At 39.2% G+C, this 20,962-nt stretch overlaps 1 protein-coding gene across 1 annotated transcript in view; it reads left to right on the top strand.

The window, feature by feature from the left end:
* The first annotated feature begins 17,911 nt into the window (after positions 1 to 17,911).
* The window catches only part of RGS17 (regulator of G protein signaling 17), a 33,246-nt gene continuing 30,195 nt past the window's right edge, over positions 17,912 to 20,962 (top strand). The window contains exon 1 of the mRNA XM_052645936.1: positions 17,912 to 18,048. Coding sequence (XP_052501896.1) covers positions 17,930 to 18,048 — 119 coding nt within the window. The 5' untranslated portion in view covers positions 17,912 to 17,929. The remainder of the gene's footprint in view (positions 18,049 to 20,962) is intronic.

The raw sequence follows: 20,962 nt of genomic DNA, 5'->3' as shown, positions 1-20,962 counted from the left end.
CCGCAAAACTCTCACTTTAAATATAAAGGTACATGTAGATGAAGAGTAAAAGGATAGACAAAGATATACTGTCAAATAAGTAACTATACGAAATCTATGTTACTATCAGAGCCCTAGACTTCAGAATAAAGAATATAATTGGAAATAGAAAGGGACATTTCATCAAGAAGAAATAACAATGATAAATGTGTATAACCACAATAAGAAAACTTCATAATACCAAACAGAAACTAATAGAACTGATAAGAGAAAGAAAAAATTGGCAATAATAATTGGAGGTTTCATCAGTCTTCTGTAAGTAATTGGTGGAACAAATAGAAAATTGGAAAGGATATAAAAGACTCTGTGGCACTGTCAACCAGTTGAAATTTACAAGCACTGCATTCAAGTGTAGCACAATACATATTCTTTTAAAATACACACGAAATCTTTATGATAGAGCGTTTGCTGAACCATAAGTAGTTATTAAATTTAAAAATTAAAGTGAAATTTTAAAATATACACAAAATGTTCTCAGTACAAAATGGAATTAAATTAGAAATTAACAAAAGAGAAATATCTGAAAAATATTCAAATATTTAGTAATTAACATACTTCTAAACAAACTATGGGTCAAAAAAACACAAGAGAAGTAGGAAATGTTTGACGCTAAATGAAAATAAAAGCATAATTTTTATAATGCAACTAAAGCAGTGTATAAGTGAAATTTAACAGCTTTCGTTGCTCCTGTTGAAACACCTCAACTCAAAAATTACAGAAGGCAGGTTTGATCCCTGGGTTGGGAAGATTCCCCTGGAGTGGGAAATGGCAACTCACCCCAGTATTCTTGCCTGGTGAATTTCATGGACAGAGGAACCTGGTGGGCTACAGTCCATGAGGTCACGAAAGTCAGACACGACTGAGCAACTAACACTTTCACTATATACACTAATTTCCCTACAAACAAAAAATTTCATTCCAAGAGCATGTTTGTAACTCCCATTTGTTTGTAAGTCCAACAAAATTAGCCAGCTAACACAGTCGGCTATATAATTGTTAGTCACTAAGTCGTGTCCTACTCTTTTGAGACCCCATATGTAAACCTCCTGTCCTTCCCTGGTGGCTCAGATGGTAAAGCTTCTGCCTACAATGCAGGAGACCCAAGTTCGATCCCTGGGTTGGGAAGATCCTCTGGAGAAGGAAATGGCAACCCACTCCAGAACTCTTGCCTGGAAAATCGCATGGACGGAGGAGCGCGATAGGCTACAGTCCATGGGGTCGCAGAGTCGGACACAACTGAGCGACTTCACTTTCACTTCATGTAAACCTCTTAATTAATTTTATCTCTTTCCAAATGGCAATTAATTTCTTCTAGTACAATTTAAAAGCATCCTTTTCATTTTTGCTTTATACTAAATTTCTATTTATTTTTTTTCTCTGTGCATGGGATCAGTGTTGAACTAGGTTTACCTGTGAATGACAAATAAGAGTGGACTTTACAAAATAACAAATCAAATTATTTTCAGCTTATTTAAAGCTAGGTCACCTAACTTGATCTGTGTAAGTCATTTCAAATACAGCACAGCATGAAATGTATAGATTTGTTTCTTTATATTGTTATTTATTCATCATTTTGTAAATTCATCTAGTTGAAATAATCAGCCCAGTTTTGTTCTTTATTCTGATCGGCATCCAGGGAGGGCAACTCGTGGTTTCATGCTGAATTGCACTAACAGGGGAACAGATGATGATCTCTGCTTTGCCAAGCCTTTTTCTCTTAATGTGCCCGTGTGCTAAGTCACTTCGGTCATGTCTGACTCTTGGCAACCCTGTGGACTGTAGCGCACCAGGCTTCTCTGCCCATGGGATTCTGCAGGTAAGAATACTGAAATGGATTGCCGTGCCCTCCTCCAGGGGGTCTTCCCAAGCCAGGGATCAAGCCCACGTCTCTTATGTCTCCTGCACTGGCATGTGGGTTCTTTACCACTAGTGCCACCTGCGAAGTCCTTTCTCTCTTAATCGTATACTTCAAAAGAAAAATGCAAAGAGTGGATCTGAGTTCCTTTCCCAACCTGAGGGTTCCATATGAAAGGCAATCAATAAAATCTATCTTTGATATAAACCATAGATGACTGTCTGTACAGAAATCCTTTTTAAAATTCTGCCAGTGCAATTAATGAGGAGACCAAAGATTGATCACAACATCCAATTAACTAAGCCACAGGAGAAGTTTCTAATAAAGTGCATCCTGTTTATAACATCTATATACCTGGCAACCAGGAAGGCAGCCTTTTTCCTCCCAATTACAGAACTAAGGAGACTTTTTTTTTCATTCTACTCCACAGTCGATTCAACATGGTTACTAGAGAGCTTCAAGTATTTCTGACATCCATTCTGCTTTAACAGGGAGTTTTGTTGTGCAGAAGCTGTTGAAAGTGAATAGAGTTTTTAACACATTTTATGTGACTAGTTGAAAAAAAGGGCACAGAGCCAAACACAATGAAAGGGATGTATTATTAGAAATGCCACTCATGTTGAATTAATTTGGTCTGTGTGTTAAAACTCAGAAATGCTGACTTGCAAGCAGCAGAACTCTGCTGACTTTTGCCTGTACTAGCTGTGTGTCATTGAACAGACAGGAGTAAACTGTTATACAGTACCAATTATATAGAAAACACTGTCAGTTTTGGAAATATAAGAAATTGTGTAAATTTGCCTTATACATAGAGGCAGCTCTTTCTTGAAAATAGCAGAGTTCATTTCCTCCTCAAAAATGTTCTAAATGCTGAAAAAAATTCCTTCTTTGTAGATCTCAAGAATGACATGAAACACTTATGTTAATAGACATCACAAAATACATCTGAATTCTAACACATCTCTTAAGGTATATCCGAGTTTCACTTCCATCTTACCTTGGTGTGTTGTTCATTCGCTAAGTCGTGCCCAACTCTTGGCAATCCCGTGGTCTGCAGCAGGCCAGGTTTCCCTGTCTTTCACCATCTCCCAGAGTTTGCTCAAACTCCTGTCCATTGAGTTGGTGATGCAATCCAACCATCTCATCCTCTGTCACCCACTTCTCCTCCTGCTCTCAATATTTCCCAGCAAGGTCTGGGTATCATCCTTAGCGAAGATGCGTGAACTACTTCAGTACATTTTATCATCAGTCAGTCAGTACACAGGACACACATGAGCCAACAGAGCAACCCTCACTGCTCAATAGCCATCATTTGCCCAATATCTTCCCACAACAAAGCTAATTTGACATTTGGTCCAGACAGTAAGTGTTAGAACTTTGCTACCCAGTGTGTGGCCACGTGCAATCCATGTGCTAATTTGCAAAACATTTCTTATTGGTTCCCAACAAAGTAACTAATGGAATGGAAAGGAAGCATTTAGAAATGTTTACAGCAATTTAACAGAGTGAGTTTATATCTGTTAAATATAATAGTAGGGCTTCCTTGTTTGCTCAGATGGTAAAGAATCTGCCTGCAAAGCAGAAAACCCAGGTTCGATCCCTGGGTTGGGAAGATCCCCTGGAGAAGGAAACAGCAACCCATCCCAGTATTCTTGCCTGAAAAATCCCCAGGACAGAGGAGCCTGGTGGGCTACAGTCCGTAGGGGTCACAAAGAGTCAGACATGACTGAAAAACTAACACACACACAAACCTAATAGCACAGACTAATTGGGGCTTGTACATTTTTTTAAATTTTATTATTTATTTTTTATTATATTTGACCAAAATATTGCTATAAGACTGATTTGAAAATTTAAAAACAGAGTAACAAAACAACAACAACAAAAAAATCCTGCTTCTTTACCTTCAATAATGTAAGAGTCACTCTTTTTCTTTTTTTAATATGTTTTTCTTTGATTACGTCACATCTTAGTTGTGGCATGCAGGCTTAGTTGCTCGACCGCATGTGGGATCACAGTTCCCCAACCAGGATGGAACCCACGTCCCCTGAGTTGCAAGGCAGATTCTTTACCACTGGACCACCAGGGAAGTCCCAAGAGTCCCTCTTCTAAACTAGAGGATTAGCAAGCTGGGAAAGTGTCACTGATAAAGTGGTAATTATGATGACAGTGTAACTAGCTAATGAGAATTGACTGCTTACTACTGTATCTATCTTTCTGCTTAGACTCTCTCTCTCTGTATATATATATGTGTGTGTGTGTGTGTGAGTGTATGTGAAGAAAAGCTATGACAAACCTAGACAGCATATTAAAAAGCAGAGATATCACTTTGCCAACAAAGATCCATAAAATAAAAGCTGTGGTTTTTCCAGTAGTCATGTACAGATGTGAGAGTTGGACCATAAAGAAGACTGAGTGCCTAAGAACCGAGGCTTTCAAATTGTGGTGCTGAAGAAGACTCTTGAGAGTCCCTAGGACTGCATGGAGATCCAACCAGTCAATCCTACAGGAAATCAACCCTGAATATTCATTGGAAGGACTGATGCTGAAGCTGAAGCTCCAATACTTTGGCCATCTGATGCGAAGAGCCGACTCATTGGAAAAGACCCTGATGCTGGCAAAGATTGAAGGCAAGAGGAGAAGTGGGCAGCAGAGGATGAGATGATTGGATGGTATCACTGACTCAATGGACATGAGTTTGAGCACACTTGGGGAGATAGTGAAGGACAAGGAAACATGGCATGCTGTAGTCCATGGGTGTTACAAAGAGTCAGACACAACTTAGTGACTGAACAACTGATGTCATATACTTATATGCATATATATCTTGATGTACATATCAAAATACATATTATATACATATGTGTATATATGCTATCTATGTATATATACCATCTATGTGTATATCTGTGTATAGAGAGTATTAAATATCTTTATAATAACCCTAGAACTTTGAAGTCAATATCATTTATCATTTATTAAATATCTTTATCATTTATCAATATCATCGATCATTTATCATTAGTCAATATCCATTTAGACCTGACTCTTATTTGTTCTGGATATTAATGCCAGTGTTCACTTTTCACCCCAGATTTATTTTTATTTTTTTTTCACCCCAGATTTAGTCTTTGTTAAAAATTAAATTAACAGTTTCTCTCATTACCAGTGCTCTTCCATGGATATATGAAGGTGAAAAATAATTATGGTTCCTCACCTCCTCACCCCCTGCCAAAATAAAACCTGTTATTTCTTGTCTCTTTTCTGTATCTCAGAGGGTCCTTGGTGGGCGACTGGGAGCAGCCAGGTCAGGGGCTCCTGAGTAGAGCCTCATCCTTGTACTCAGCCTTTCTAATAGCAGCTGCCCACTCTTCCTGCAATGAGTAAAAATGTTTTGCTGTGTAACTGAAGAGAGCTGACTGAATTGATTCCATCACTTGTGTACTTCCTGGAGGTCAGCATTCTTATTAAAAAAAAAAAAAAAAAGACTGAACTGAAATGAACTTTATAATAGGCATCCGTTTGCTGAAATTAGTTATATTAAAGACAGTAAAGGGAAGTCATTATTTTGATTAAATAGATGCAATGTGCTGAGAGTCCCTTGGACAGCAAGGAGATCAAACCAGTCAATCCTAAAGGAAATCAACTCTGAATATTCATTGAAAGGATTGATACTGAAGCTCCATTCCTTTGGCCACCTGATGCAAAGGGCTGACTCATTGGAAGATTCCCCGATGCTTGGAAAGATTGAGAGGGCAGGAGGAGAAGGGAGTGACAGAGGATGAGATGGTTGGATGGCATCATCAACTCAATGGACATGGGTTTGAACAAACTCTGGGAGATAGTGAAGGACAGGAAAGCCTGGCATGCTGTAGCCCGTGGGATCACAAAGAGTCAGACACGATTTAGCGACTGAGCAAATGTACCGAAGGGAATGATGACTGCAAATCATTCTCTCTGACAAATTTTCGCCTTGAGTAGAACACTGACTTTTGAGCAAGTTTACTGGTTACTTGATTATAAATTTTTAAAGTTCTTTTTTAGGCGTTTATGAGTATAAGGCAAAATATACAGAATGTAGCTTCCAGAAGAACAGATAGTATACTACCTCATATGCTGAGTATGTCTGAGTTGACGATTGTTCCATATGGGTGTGTGACGAAATGCAAGAGAGAATCAGAGGGAACCCATGTCGGCTTAGTTGTGGAAAATTGCTTGAACAGCACGCAGAGATATAACATGAAACACAAACATAAATGAGATATATTTTGTATGTTTTAGGTCCTTTTGGGAATGCTTCCACATGGTATTAATGTCTGTTCTTGTTTAACGTGTTTAGATAAACAGTGCCCTGTGTTGAATTTCCATAGTAATTATCCCTGCTTGTATAAGCATCTTAAATAATTATATGAATAATTTCTACTCACAGACGCTGTCTCTGGCACACCCTTTTCCCAAATGTTGTGATTTTGTTTTCTCTACTGCGTTCTTTTTCCTTTTCACATTTTTGGTCTTTTTTCCCTTTCCTCGTGTTAACTTGCTTATCTTCTTTATGTGGATTGAAATAATGAGCATGTCTGCTCTTTGAAAAGCAGTTTGATGAATCTCAAAATGAATATGTCACAAAGATGAAAGTGCTATCAGTGCTTTCCTAAGTAAACACATTATGACTCCATATTAATCACTGGTATTTTCTCAAATGGCACAATGACAGTAATAGGCCATGTTAAGGAGTCTCATTGTCACCAGGCAGTGTTTATGACAGAATTGCTCTTACTGTAATGTATTTTTGGTCCCATTTCGAAAACATTCACCCTAAGCTAATGCTGCTGTTTTAAACTAAAGCAGAGCTTGAATGAGTCACAGGTAAAAACTGGGCCTTTAAAAGTGCTGCTGTGTCTGTACTGGTCCTCTAGACTTTCTGAAATTACCCAGTAATTGAATAACCTTTCCATTCATTTTAACTCTGCAACTCTGGCCTCTGTTAGAGCATCTGCCTACTCACTTGCACTAGAAGAGCCTTTTCTTTCTCTGTTTCACTCATTTAGCAAACACTGACAACCTCACTAGTTCTCAAGCTTTTGTGTGTGGTGAAATTCCTGGAAAACATGGTGCTTTTACCACATATCATTTTGATGATATTAGCATCCAAATAACTAAATTTTGCATGGGCTTCCCTGGTGGCTCAGACAGTAAAGAACCTACTTGCAATGCAGGAGACCAGGGTTCGATCCCTGGGTCGAGGAGGATTCCCTGGAGAAGGAAATGGCAACCCACTCCAGTATTCTTCCCTGGAGAATCCCATGGACAGAGGAGCCTGGTGGGCTACAGTCCACGGGGTCACAAAGAGTCAGACACAACTGAGTGACTTTCACTTATATTAGATTCCAGAACACACAAACATGAGCAGGTGTCAACATGTGAAGAAGGAAAAAAAAGGGATAAACTTTATGAGAAAAAATTTTCCCCATGAAGTTAACTCTTTCACTGAGAGTAAAATAGAGGGTTGGTTCTATGACCTCCATCAGCGTGCAAAATACCCGTTCTTAGTAGAAGCTTAATTGAGACACATGAGTATTATTTCATGTGTATCAAAAGTACCAAGGTGAATGGTCTAGACTGTGCCCTAAAAGAACTCACAGTCTTGTAAGAAAAGCTCTCAAATGGCAAAGCTCTAAAACAAAATGGAATTACAGGTCAGAGAAGTGTAAGCAGTGCCCAACACCTTCCCACAGGCTGGGAAGTTCTGCAAAGGTTCCTGGAGGAAGTACCTCCACCAGGTGCTGGAGATACCAAAAAAAGTGAGACCCTTTAGGGTGTCAGAGTCCAGTTCTCATATAAACAGGCTTGTAGACAAGTCATAGCTCAAAGAGGAAGGCACACAGTTCTTTGTGACACTGAGTAGAAAGCACCTGTTGTTGTTCAGTTGCTCAGTCATGTCTGACTCTCTCTGACCCCATGGACTGCAGCCCACCAGGCTTCTCTGTCCTTCACTATCTCCCAGAGCTTGCTCAAACTCACGTCTGTTGAGTCGGTGATGCCGTCCAGCCATCTCATCCTCTGGCGTCCCCTTCTCCTCCTGCCTTCAGTCTTTGCCAACATCAGGGTCTTTTGGGAAGAAAGCCCTAGAGAGAGGAAAACAAGTGAATGAGCCTGACAGGGAGCGGTTGAACAAGCCTTTGGTGATCTTTCCTTCCAGCTGGTGCTTCGCTCGAACACACGATGTCTTTCCCACTCTTGTGAATATACTTCCTCTACACGACAACCATGATGCTTCAAGTTCACAGCTTAGTGTGGCCTGAACCAGCGCTTCCCAGGCTCTAAGTACACCCATCATTTGTATCTCCATATTGTTTTGTATTGTTAAAATGCAAAATCAGATCCAGCACATCTGATGTGGGACTTGAAATCCTCTTTCCTAAAAACCTCCCAAGGGGTGTGATGCTTCTGGTCCATAGACTACACTTGGAATGGCAAGCACTCAAGTTTTAACTCTTTGTATGAAAACCTTGGCAACTGCTAAGTAAATCTCTCATCCCTGCAGTTATATTTTAAAAACCCATCATACAATTTTGAAGGAAATCATCAGGAGTATGTTTGTAAATAAATATGAAGACAGTAATTTGTCTAAAGGTAATAAAAGTAGGAGCAATTATTACTATTGTAATTACAGATATGTGTGTGTGTGTCTGTGTGCTGTCATGTCTAACTCTTGGCGACGCCATAGACTGTAGCCCACTAGGCTCCTCTGTCCATGGAATTTTCCAGGCAAGAACACTAGAGTGAGTTCTCATTTCCTCCTCCAGGGGATCTTCGCCACCTAGGGACTGAATCTGTGTCTGCTGTGTTGCAGGCAGATTTTTTTGCCGCTGCAGCAACTGTGAAGCAGGTATGCTCCATTTTACAAACAGAGGCAGAGATTAAGTACCTTAATGCCATGTAACCAGTACAGGCAGCTCTTTGTGATTCCAGTCCAGAGCTCTTTTACTCTAAAGACACTATACTCCAAAAATCATAGTCAAAAGAAGAAAATAGAAAGTTGATAGAAGTGCAGAATCACAAGAGTAGAAATTGTGATGCTCTGTCAGATGGAAATGATTGAATCTTCTGGGGGACAAAAATTAGCAGCTGAGCTGTACAAGGTGCTGTTTTAGATAGCTCCATGAACTAATGCTTTTCAACGTGTCTGAAAAAATGCTCATGAGCCAAAAGAGGAAGAGGACTAACAAGGTTCTGCGTCTCTACTTGAATGGTAGAGGAAAGCACAGGAGGAAAAATTTCTAGTCTTTTTATAGATTTATATGTTATGATACATATTTATGTACTTATAAATATGTATGAAAATATGAACATGAGAGAATTGCTGACTCAACATAATGTGGCATTTTAGCAAGCCTCATATATCACTAAGAAAAAGGAATCAAATGGATGGATTCACTGATGGAACCAGATTCTAACTGCCAAGAGTGGACCAAATCCTGTTCTTAGTGATTATTCGCTCTGAATGCACAGTTTACTTCTTGAATGTTTCATAGTTTAATGTAATCATAAAATGGTGATTTTTCCAAATGGTGAGTTTTGAAAAAAGCATACCAAACACTCTCCCCCACTCAAAAAAGGGGGAAAAGCTGTTTTGAATACCACCCTTTTTAGAAGAATAAGTCATGAAACAGGAGGTGGCATGGAAAGCTTGCTCCATTACATAGATATATGCAGCTTAGCTGAAGCAGGATAGTTACCAGAAGTTTTAAATTGAGGAGTGGGTTGTTTTCTTCACAGGGGAAATATATCACCACTAGGAATAAATATAATGAATTGCTTCCTTGTCCACCCTCATGCTAAAAAGGGCCTCACAAATTTGGCTTATTTAGCAAATACCTTTTTGGGGCTCAACACTGAATCAACAACTATATGACCAAACTGAATGCTTTCACTAAACATGACAAGATGGCTTCAATTATAACGAAGTGTGACTGTGGGGTAGGGAGTGGATTGTGGATACTATGAGTCACTTTATACTCAGTTCATTTACATGTGATAAAAATTACAGTGTTCGTGGCGAAGTGAAAATTCAAACCATTAGTTTTCTTTCTTCACTGAGTAAGCCTTTGTGTAGATCTCTGATCTAGGAAGAGTCTAACCAATGGACACAAGAGCAGTACAATCCGCCCTGTATAAAGTGGAGTGATCTCTCAGGAGGAAGGAAGTGATGGAAATCTTCAGCAGCTGTAGCCTGAAAATATTTACCACACCAGCTTGTTGGTGACCTTATGTACAATGCTCTCAAGCATTGTACTTGAGTACAATGATTTTGTACTTGATGATTTTTTCCAAGTATTTTAAATTTTCAATCCACTTAACCCTTATAGTAGTAATGATATGCTGATATGTTCTGTAATTATCAATAATTATCTTCAGATACGGACGTTGGACACAAGGAGATTAAATAACTATCCAAAGGGCATACAGTTGATAACAAGAGGGAAGATCGGGACACAGCCCAACTCCAAAGATGGTTTAACCACCATATTGTACTGCAGCTTAGCAGGAGGGATGGAGGATATTGTCATTTGTATATTTCTAAGTTTGGGTGGACTCCGGGAGTTGGTGATGGACAGGGAGGCCTGGCGTGCTGCGGTTCATGGGGCCGCAAAGAGTTGGACACGACTGAGCGACTGAACTGAACTGAACTGAAGTTTTTTACAGGCTTCCCTGGTGGGTCACACAGTAAAGAACCCACTTGCAAGGCAGGAGACCCAGCTTCAATCCCTGAGTTGTGTTCCTAAGATAAGATATGAATGTTTCTAAGAGGATAAAATACACATTTTTATTTTATTTTACTTTATTGTGTTGTACTTTTATTGTAAAATATCCACTGTTTTTTATTGAGGTATAGCTGATACAGTATCATGAGCATCTGCTGTTGACAGAAAACACTGCTAAATTCCGGGAAAACCAATATATATTAAATGTATTTTTCTCTCCTTCCCCATAAGAGTTTTATAATTCAATTGGGAAACAACATATAAGCAAAAATGATAAAGAATAATATCAGGACATACTCAAGATTTGACAGTGCTATCCACAAGAGAACAAATTTAAAAGAAAACCAGTTTTTCATCTCCCTCCCAACTGTATTTTTAAAGACAGTTCTCAGCTTGGGCAGCCCATTTTAAGAATAACAACTTTAGAACTAAGAACATTTTTCTCAGTCTAACCTAACCATCCACGTAAACTTAAGGCCCCTGTACATCAGCCTCTTTCAGAATGTCCAGCCTTAGCTTGAATAAGTTCAAGAAAGCTTGACTTGATACTAACCTCACAGGTAAATTAAAGTCTTACCTGAATATCAGACAGACTTTCTATTTATGAGAGCAAGTCTCTTTCGGTTGCTTCTATTTATCAATCCACCTTCTAACATTAGGGATCTTACAAGCAGATGGATATTTTCTTCTACTGAATGTAACTTCAAATACTAGGTAATTTTGATTCTGATTATCTGAATCTTCTTTAAACACTTGTGTTCTAAGTGTAGTATTCTCATGAGATTTTCTTTGAGTTTGTTTTTTTTTAACTTTCCTGATCTTCTGAGCAAATTCCACTTTCCTTCTTATGTTGTGGGGGCCGAAATTGAACGTGATCATTTAACCAGCCTAGAGAAGACCTATCACCAGTTTGTATTACAAACCATATTCTTATTAATGCATTCTAAATGATTTTGTTTATATCGTACTGTTGATTAGTAATGAATTTATTGTCCAATAAATTACTTTGTTATGATCCTATTAAGCCCATGTTTCTCCCATCCTTGTCATATGCAGTTTTTTAGATGCTGTATGTATCCTTTTAAATTTTATATTGTTTTATTTGACTCATTATTCAAACTGTAAAGATGTTCTTTAAACTGAGATATAATTGACATATAAAATGTTAATTTAAGGTGTAAAATGTGTTGATCAGATGCATTTATATATTGCAGTATGACTACCTGAGTAGTACTAGCTGACACCTTCATCCCATCACATAATTATCATTTTTTTTATGGTGAGAATATTTAAGATCAAGTCTCTTTGTCATCGTCGGTTGCTCAGTCATGTCTGACTCTTTGTGACCCCATGGACTGCAGCACACCAGGTTTCCTGTCCTTCACCATCTCCTGGAGTTTGCTCAAACCTCATGTCCAGGGAGTCGGTGATGCCATCCAACCATCTCATCCTCAGGTCTCTTAACAACTTCAAAATAGGCAATATAGTAGTGTTAACCATAATCACAGTGCCATGTATTTGCTCTTCATCTTCTCTGAATAAGAAGAACTGATTCATCTTCTAACTTCAAGTTTGTACCCTTGATCAACATCTTCCCAGTTCCCCCACACCTTAGTTTCTGGTACCTCTGATTTTATTCTCTGTTTTTATGAATTCAACTTTTTAAAATTCTACATATAAGTAATGCATGCCTGCTCAGTCGCTCAATCCTGTCCAACTCTTTGTGACCCCATGTGACCCCACTGTACCCCACCAGGCTCCTCCATCCATAAAAGTTTCCAACAAGAATACTGGAGTGGGTTGCCGTTTCCTCCTCCACGGTATCTTCCCGACTCAGGGATCGAACCTGTGTCTCCTGCCTCTCCTGCACTGGCAGACAGATTCTGTTACCACGGAACCACCTGGGAAGCCTACATATAAGTGATGCCATGCAATATTTGTTCTCTGTCTGCTTTATCACCTTTAACATAATGCCCTTAAGAACTATCCATGAATAATATTCCATTGTTTGTATATGTATATCACATCTTTATTCATTCATCCATCGATGTACACTTAGGTCGTCTCCATATCCTGGCCTTTGTGAATAATGCTGCAGTAAACATGGGAATGCAAACATTTTTTTGATATCCAGTTTTCATTTCCTTTGGACATATATTCAGAAGTGGGATTGCTGTATCATATGGTTATCTTTTAATTTTTTTAGGAACCTCCATACCGTTTTCCTTAGTGGCTGAACCAATTTACATTCCCACCAATATCACACAAGGGTTCCCTTTCCTCTACATTTTGGACAATACTTGTATCTCTCGTCTTTTTGATGATAACCCTTCTAGCAAGTGTTTGGTGATAATCTCATTATGGTTTAGATTTGCACTTGCCTGATGATTAGTGATGCTGAGCATCTTGCCATCTGTTTGGCCATTTGTATGTCTCCTTTGGAAAAATGCCTGTTCAATTCCTCTGCCCATTTTCAAATCAGATTTTTTTGTCTTTTTGTTATTGAATGGTAGGAATTCTTTGTATATTTGGAAATTAACCTTTTATCAGACGTATGTTCTTAGTCGCTCAGTCATGTCTGACTCTTTGCTACGCTATGGACTAGCCCACCAGGCTCCTCTGTCCATGGGATTTTCCTGGCAAGAATACTGGAGTGGGTTGCCATTTCCTCCTCCAGGGATCTTCTTGACCCAGGGATCGAACCCACAACTATGACTCCTGCCTTGCTGGTGGGGTCTTTATCACTGAGTCAGTCTACAGGATGGGGGAAATATATGGGGACCATATCAGGACCTGTTGTCCCCCAATACTTCCCTCATTCTGTAGATTGACTTTTCATTTTGATGTGCAGAAGCTTTTTGGTTTGCTGTAGTTCTGCATGTTGATTTTTGCTTTTTTTTGCATAAACATGGTTTTGATCATTACATCTCATCCAGAAAAAATGAAAGGAGCAACATGGGATAAAATTGTATACAACTGGAAGTGAGAGCAGAATTTTCTCTTCATTTCTTGGAAGATACAATAATTCACAACAGAAGGAAAGCCCTCTCTGATCACTATCTAGATTTATGGGTTTTCCTTGTTAATAAATTTGCCTAAGCCGTGGAGGGGGAAATGAAGATGCTGGAGCCATTAATCTTATTCCATAGCAGCATTCCCAGAACCTCAGTGAGAACTAAATGAAGTACTTCTGTCTTCTAATTTATTTTGGCCGTGCTGGGTCTTGGTTGCTGCATGGGCTTTCTCTTATTGCGGAGAGCAGGGGCTTCTCTGTAGTTGTAAGCGGGCTTCTCATTGCAGTGGCTTCTCTTGTTGCTGAGCTTAAGGGCCCGAGGGCTTGAATATTTGTGGCTCCTGGGCTCTCGAGCACAAGCTCAATAGTTGTGGCACGTGGGCTCGGTTTCTCTGCATGTATTATCTTCCCAGACCAGGGATGAAACCCATGTCTCCTGCATTATCAGGCAGACTGTTTACCACTGAGCCACCAGGAAAGCCCTAAATGAAGTGTTTTCAAGTCGGCCAGGGTGAGGGGAGCAATGAGAGGCCACCACACCTGCTCCCAGCCCTGCTCTGCCCCTGAATCCTGCGTCCTCCTGGGGCTGCACACTTCACAAAGCCTGAAGTCCCAATTTTGTGCACAGGTGCGTTCTTGTTTGTAAAGGAGAATTTTTCCTACTTCATTCTCCTCTATCTTTGAAAGTAAGTGATCTCTTGACAGTCTTTCTTCCTATGGAGTCGAAGAGAAGGAAGAAGGATTGACCTCCACATATTCAAAAGTATTTGACAGTTTCAGTCCATAGATATGATCATTTTGCAAAACTTTTTTTTTTTCCTTTTTTCACTTGTATAACATTAAGAAGACTTGTTTTGCTTAAAACTTGATTGATGAACTCAGAGAAAACTGTAACAGACATACAAATTTTTCTTTCTGTATTTATAGGTAAACCACATGAATTACCTTCAGCATCACTGTTTATCATGGCACACAGGAAGCAAATGCAACTAAGCATTTTTTTTCTGATATTTTATTGTTAGCATAAAGAAGTGCAATAGATTTCTGCATGTTAATCTTGTATCCTGCTGTGTGCTGTGTTGTGCTTAGTTGCACAATCATGTCCGACTCTTTGCAACACTGTGGACTGTAGTCTGCCAGGCTCCTCTGTCCATTGGGGATTCTCCATGCAAGAATACTGGAGTGGGTTGCCATGCCCTCCAGGGGATCTTCCCATCCCAGGAATCGAACCCAGGTCTCCCGCACTCCAGGCGGATTCTTACCTTGCTGAATTTGTTTATTAGTTCTGGTAGTTTTCCTGTGTAGTCAATTTTACCTCTTCCCTTCCCATTTGGATTTCATTTTTTGGTTGCCCTGGGTCTTCCTTGCTGCCCAGGCTGTCTCACCAGTTGCGGTGAGTGAGGGCTACTCCTTGTTGCAATGCACGGGCTCTAGACACACTTCAGTAATTGCAGCACACGGGCTCAATAGTTGTGGCTCACAGACTTTAGAGCACAGGCTCAATAATTGTGGAGCACAGACTCAGTAGTTGAGGCACATGGGCTTAGTTGCTCCATGTCAGGTGGAATCTTCCCAGACCAGGGATCGAATCCATGTTCCCTGCATTGGTAGGCAAATTCTTAACCCCTGGACCACCAGATCAGTCCCCAATTTTGATCTTTTATTTTTCTTGTCTGATTGATGTGGCTCTTCTTATGTCAGTCCTTGTTACTCCTCTGTGGGTAATTCAGCTTATATCTTTATCTTAGAGTTCTGTGATTATATTTTAATGCATATATGTGTGGATTTTATTAATTCTGCTAAAGCATGTGGTATGCTCTTTCATTGTAAGTCTTTTTTGGTTTTGCTTTTTGTTTTTTCTTCCAATAAAACTTCCTTTAAAATACTTTCCTGACAGTCTGTTAATTCTTTCCTTATGATAAAAATCTTGTTGGACATATACTGGAATCTTTCAGTGTTACTGCTATACTTGTCTCAATTCCCTTTTATATGTTTCAACTTTTCTCTTTTTGTTGAATTCTGAGTACAGTCCTTGATACTTATTCTTCTGGAGGTTGCTATGGGAAGAGATTATTTCATTTGAATCTTTTTAATGGCTATGTTGCTTGTTTCTACATTTTCTATTTTGTCTATTCTTGTTTCATTTTTGCCTATATTTGTTTTTATAATTTCTTGTTCTCTTATATGAACAGTTTTTTCCTTTGTCATATTGTTTATGTTAAAAATATGCTCATTAAACTAATTTTAGATGATTCTATTATTTGCATTTGATCAGGAGTATAGTCATCTCATGATTGTTGAGTGACTTTCTGGTTTTAGTGTTAATTGGATGTTTTGCTTTCAGGCAATACACTAATAGGTGTATTCCTCACTCTCACTCTTTATAATGCTTCTCAGTTATCTCCTGTAGTCCCTCAAGACCTTCAGTTCCAAAGGAGCTCTTTCATTGGCATCTCAGGATTTTCTCTCATCCAGGAATGGTTTTGGAGATATCCTTAACCCTATCACAGAACCTGTGGGCTTCTTGGCCTAGGTCAGGTCAGGTGGGCTCTCTGTGCATCCTCTCACTCCTGCAACTAGGTACCCTTGATAGTACAGATCGCTTTTTTAGCATCTTTTTATGAGTGACAGAACCACCACCCCTGATTTTATTCAGGTGACCTGAACTCTGGTCTTCCACTGCTCACAGTGGAGCGTTTTTTACCCCAGTAGAATATGGAACCTTTGCTGCTTTCTGTTCCCTTAGTTGAATTACAGAATTACTGTGACTTTACCCCTGTTTATTTATCACTGTGGTTTTCTTGTTTGTTTCTGGCCTAAGGAGAGGGTTGCTCTTGAGAAAGGAGCACTGGCATACATACACTATCATGTTTAAAATAGATAACTAACAGGAAGCTACTGTAACACAGGGAACCGAGCCTGGTGCTCTGAGATATCCTAGAGGGGGTGGGATGGGGAGGGGGATTCTCCAGAGGGAAGGGATATCTGTATCTATATATCTATATAGATATAGATATAACTTATTCATATCGATGTATGACAGAGACTGTCAGAACATTGTAAAACAATTATCCTCCAGTAAAACATAATAAAATTTATAAAAAGAATATGGTATTTTTTTAAGTATCTATCATTGTATTCAGAACTGAAAATGTTTTTTAAAGCATGAGATCACAATGCTAAAAAAGTCTAAAGTACTTTATGTTATTAACAAATACTGCTCACAGTCATACATATGATAATATATATGTGTGGTTTACGTACATTACATATTTGTGAAAATATTATTCAGTAGAATCATTCCCTTTTCTAGAAGTTTATGCTATCTTTTATTTTAGTCTAATAAAATAAAACTTTATTTTTTATCATAAATAACTTTTGGATTAGAGTTGGTCTTATAAATATGTGGCAACTCACTTGGCTTATAAATATGTGGCCACTCACCCTACCAGTAAGGTCACTGGTAGGACAGTCTGTACCCCAGCATTTTTCTTATCTGCCATGATATATAAATTCCACTAAAATGATTCTTGCGGGTTTGATAACTTTTTATTTTTCCACAAGTATCTACTAAATGAAAATAAATTTTGAGTGCTGGAGGAAAGGGAGCTGATGCATTTGCAACAGGGACAGCTACCAGAATAAGGAATTTTGCCAATGTTATCAAGTCCCTGGACGGTGAGCCAGAAGTGCCACACAGGAGTTTGTATGTTTTAAAAAGAGATGAGAAAAAAAATAAAAGGTAAGAGAGGGCCAAAATCAAACTGTACTTCTTCACTATGTTATAGAGTTAGAAACCTTGTAGCAATGATTCGTAAACTTATATAACCTTACTATAAACGTCAGTGGAGAAAAGAGTTACTCACACCCACTATAACCATGTAAAGGTGTCCATAAAGGAAAGCAGGTGTAGTCATCCTTGAGGAAAGAAGGAAGTGAAAAATTCATTTTCAAACCTTATCATATTTACCTTCCCAACTGATTCTGATTACGTGGCAACACTTACTGTGATTGTATGCAGCCGATAATGGTAGTAGTCTGTCCCCAAAGTTTTTAGAATTTCGCCTAAAATAACTTCTGGAGAATTGTCAACTTGACTGCTAAGGCTTATTCATGTTTACCTTTTCTCCAATTGTCTTCTGCCCAACCCCTTAACTAAGGCATGCTTCCTTCAGCAGAGGCAATTTACCCTTGTAATTTTTGCCCGTCTCATATTTTCTCTCTTCTTTCAGCCAGCTGGGCACTGCAGTAGCTGAAATGCGCAAAAGGCAGCAGTCACAGAATGAAGAAACACCTGCTGTGTCTCAGGCACCTGGAAACCAGAGGCCCAACAACACGTGTTGCTTTTGTTGGTGCTGTTGCTGCAGCTGCTCCTGGTACGTCCTCTTACCTGTGTGATACCACACCTGAGCTGCGTCATAACTGGCGTGAGCATGCGTGTCAGCCCTTGGAACCATAGAAACTTCTCAATCTGTCTTTTTATTCCCTTTACAAGCAGTAGTTATTGGAGATGACTGTTGGTTTAATGCACACCTTTCCCTAAGCAGAATATAATGCTTCCTCCGAATCTACACTGAAATTGGTAGTAAAGAATGAAAAATTGTTTTGTATCATGACTTTTTCCACCTGTGCTTCTTAAAGGTCTGAGTAAAAATAAGATTTGTGGCTATGTATTTGTTAAACAGTAAACAGCATTCTCCCATATTATAGAAGGTACAAGAACACTAAGGTAATCTCTAGCAGTATTGAATTCTGTGTAGTGTTTTAGTTCTACGTGCTTTCATGAGAGATTGACTGTTCTGTCACAGATTAGAGTGGCAACCTCAGCCACAGACTCCTAAAAAGGATAAAGAAGTGCCACAGACTCACGCCCACAAATCTAAAAGGCCAGGGGCTATGCTGGGTATGAAGGTCAAGCCAGTTTGTTAAAGACTCTGAACTTAGAGCCAGAGAAGCTGCCACCAATGCAGTGTTGTCTGACAGCTTCTTCGACATTAAAGTTGTAATCTCTGGTTTGTGGTTTCCCCACTAGAAAAGTGATGAAGAGTTAAAGTTGATTCTCAAGGTACAGTCTAGTGCTAAATGTCCATGACTGGGGCACTTCAGAAACCCTGTTTCCATTCCAAACCCACAAAGTGTCTTCAAATAAGAAAATCAGTGGGACCCAGAATTCCGAGATTTACAAAGATGAGATCCCTTGGGAGGTTGGAGGGGCCAAACTAGACTTAATGAAATTTCCGTAGAACTGCACGTTTCGGGGTCCTGTAAGATCCAATTCATAGGTGGATCTTCTGGGTTAGCAGTGGTCTGTTGGATCTCCCTGACCTGTTTCGAAACCATAAAGCACATGTGCCCACATGTACACCCATGACTGATTCATGTCAATGTATGGCAAAACCCACTACAATATTATAAATTAATTAGCCTCCAATTAAAATAAATAAATGTTTAAAAAAAAAAAAAACATAAGGCAATGCCCAGCTGCTGGAGTCATCTTCCTGTGCATGATCACTACAGTTTCCCAACATCCCTGGAGGTTGGTCCTGTAATCTAGTGGCATTATCACAGTGGCCCAAACAGAAGATGAAACATGTGATGCTCCAGTAGCAGCTTTGGTGTTGAACACACTCTCAACTCTCTAGGAGACTTCATTTCCAGAAAACTATCCAATACTGCAGCAATCTAGGAGGTTTAAAATAGTTTTTGTAAATATCAAAATTGCTTCCCAGATGATGGTTCCTTGTTGGGAAAAGTCATGCTACGATTCCTTTTTCTTTCAACCTTAAGCTGTAAACTAAGTATTTCAGATGGAAGAAAGAGAGTTCTAGAAGCGGGAAGTATTTCAGTGCAATTGTGTAAATTTTTTTTCTGTCTCGTTCTTCAGGAGATCATCTAGCTCTGGCCTTAATCCGTGAATTAGGGGGGAACAACTTAATATGGTGGTTCTGAAGTCAGACTTGTTGTTGTTTAGTCGCTCAGTCATGTTCAACTCTTTGAGACCCCATGAACTGCAGCACACCAGACTTCCCTGTCTTTCACTATCTCCTAGAGTTCGCTCAAACTAATAATGTCCATTGAGTCGGAGGTGCCATCCAGCCCTCTCATTCCCTATCGTCCCCTTCTCCTCCTTCCCTCAGTCTTCCCCATCATCAGGGTCTTTTCCAATGAGTCGGCTCATTGTATCAGGTGACCAAAGTATTAGAGCTTCAGTTTCAGCATCAGTCCTTCCAATGAATATTCAAGATTGATTTCCTTTAGGATTGACTAGTTTGATCTTTTTGCTGTCCAAGGGACTCTCAAGAGTCTTCTTCAGCACCACAGTTCAAAAGCATCAAGTCAGACTGCCTAGATTCAAACTCTTCATCTGTCACTGTCTGTTTGACCTTCAACAAGTTGCTTAGTGTCTTCAGATTTCTCATCTATCAGATGACAGTGATAAGAATCCCTACGTAATAACGTCATTTAAACATTCAAATAAAACACGTACTAGCTGAGAACAGCGCCTGATCCATAGTGGACATTTAATAAGAGTTGGTCACTGGGCTATGGAACATTTCATATTGGAAAAATAAAAACTCTTTACAGAAGACCTAGCTTCAAATAACGCATATTTTTTTAAAAACTGTCAGCTTGTGGATATAATAAAAAACTTATTTTGGAAAGGAAAACTGTTTTACTTTAAAGTCTGTATAAAACATTGCAAATATTTTGTTACATCCTGTTGACAATTAGACTTCTATTTCTCACTTGCTCTATGCCATGTTCCAGTAATTAGGATATGAGTGTATTTGCCTGCAGGAACTCATTTCTGAATTGCTTCAGAATTAAAATACCAAACACTGAAGTTTTGTTGTGTAATCTTTGTTGTCAAACAGGTGTTTTGTGCAGTTTGTTTTTATCTGTCCTTCAGATATTTAGCAAGACATGCTTTTATTAATTCTTCAGGTGCAGATTAAGCAAAATAGTCCATGAGAGCTCGTGAGCATCAGATTGTCTCAGAACACAGACTGTGGGTGGAGAACAGATTAGCTTTTGGAAGCTGCAATAACTCTCCACACCTCTAGGGTGACAAGTATTGGGTTGGCCAAATAGTTCTTTTGGGTTTTTACAGAAAACCTGAGTGATATTTTGGCCAACCTGCTATTTGGACCCTAAACATATGGTGCCTTGGATGAGCGTTGTATTAGTTTTAGACAACAGAGCATTGTTGTCAAGAGCTGTATTTGCTATCAGTGAGTCATGGATACCCGAGTCTAGGTCATAAAATGCACAGTCCATAAGCATACAAGT

This window comes from Budorcas taxicolor, chromosome 9 (assembly GCF_023091745.1).
Source record: "Budorcas taxicolor isolate Tak-1 chromosome 9, Takin1.1, whole genome shotgun sequence".
Lineage (NCBI taxonomy): Eukaryota > Metazoa > Chordata > Mammalia > Artiodactyla > Bovidae > Budorcas > Budorcas taxicolor.
This window is presented reverse-complemented; position numbering and strand designations above follow the sequence as displayed.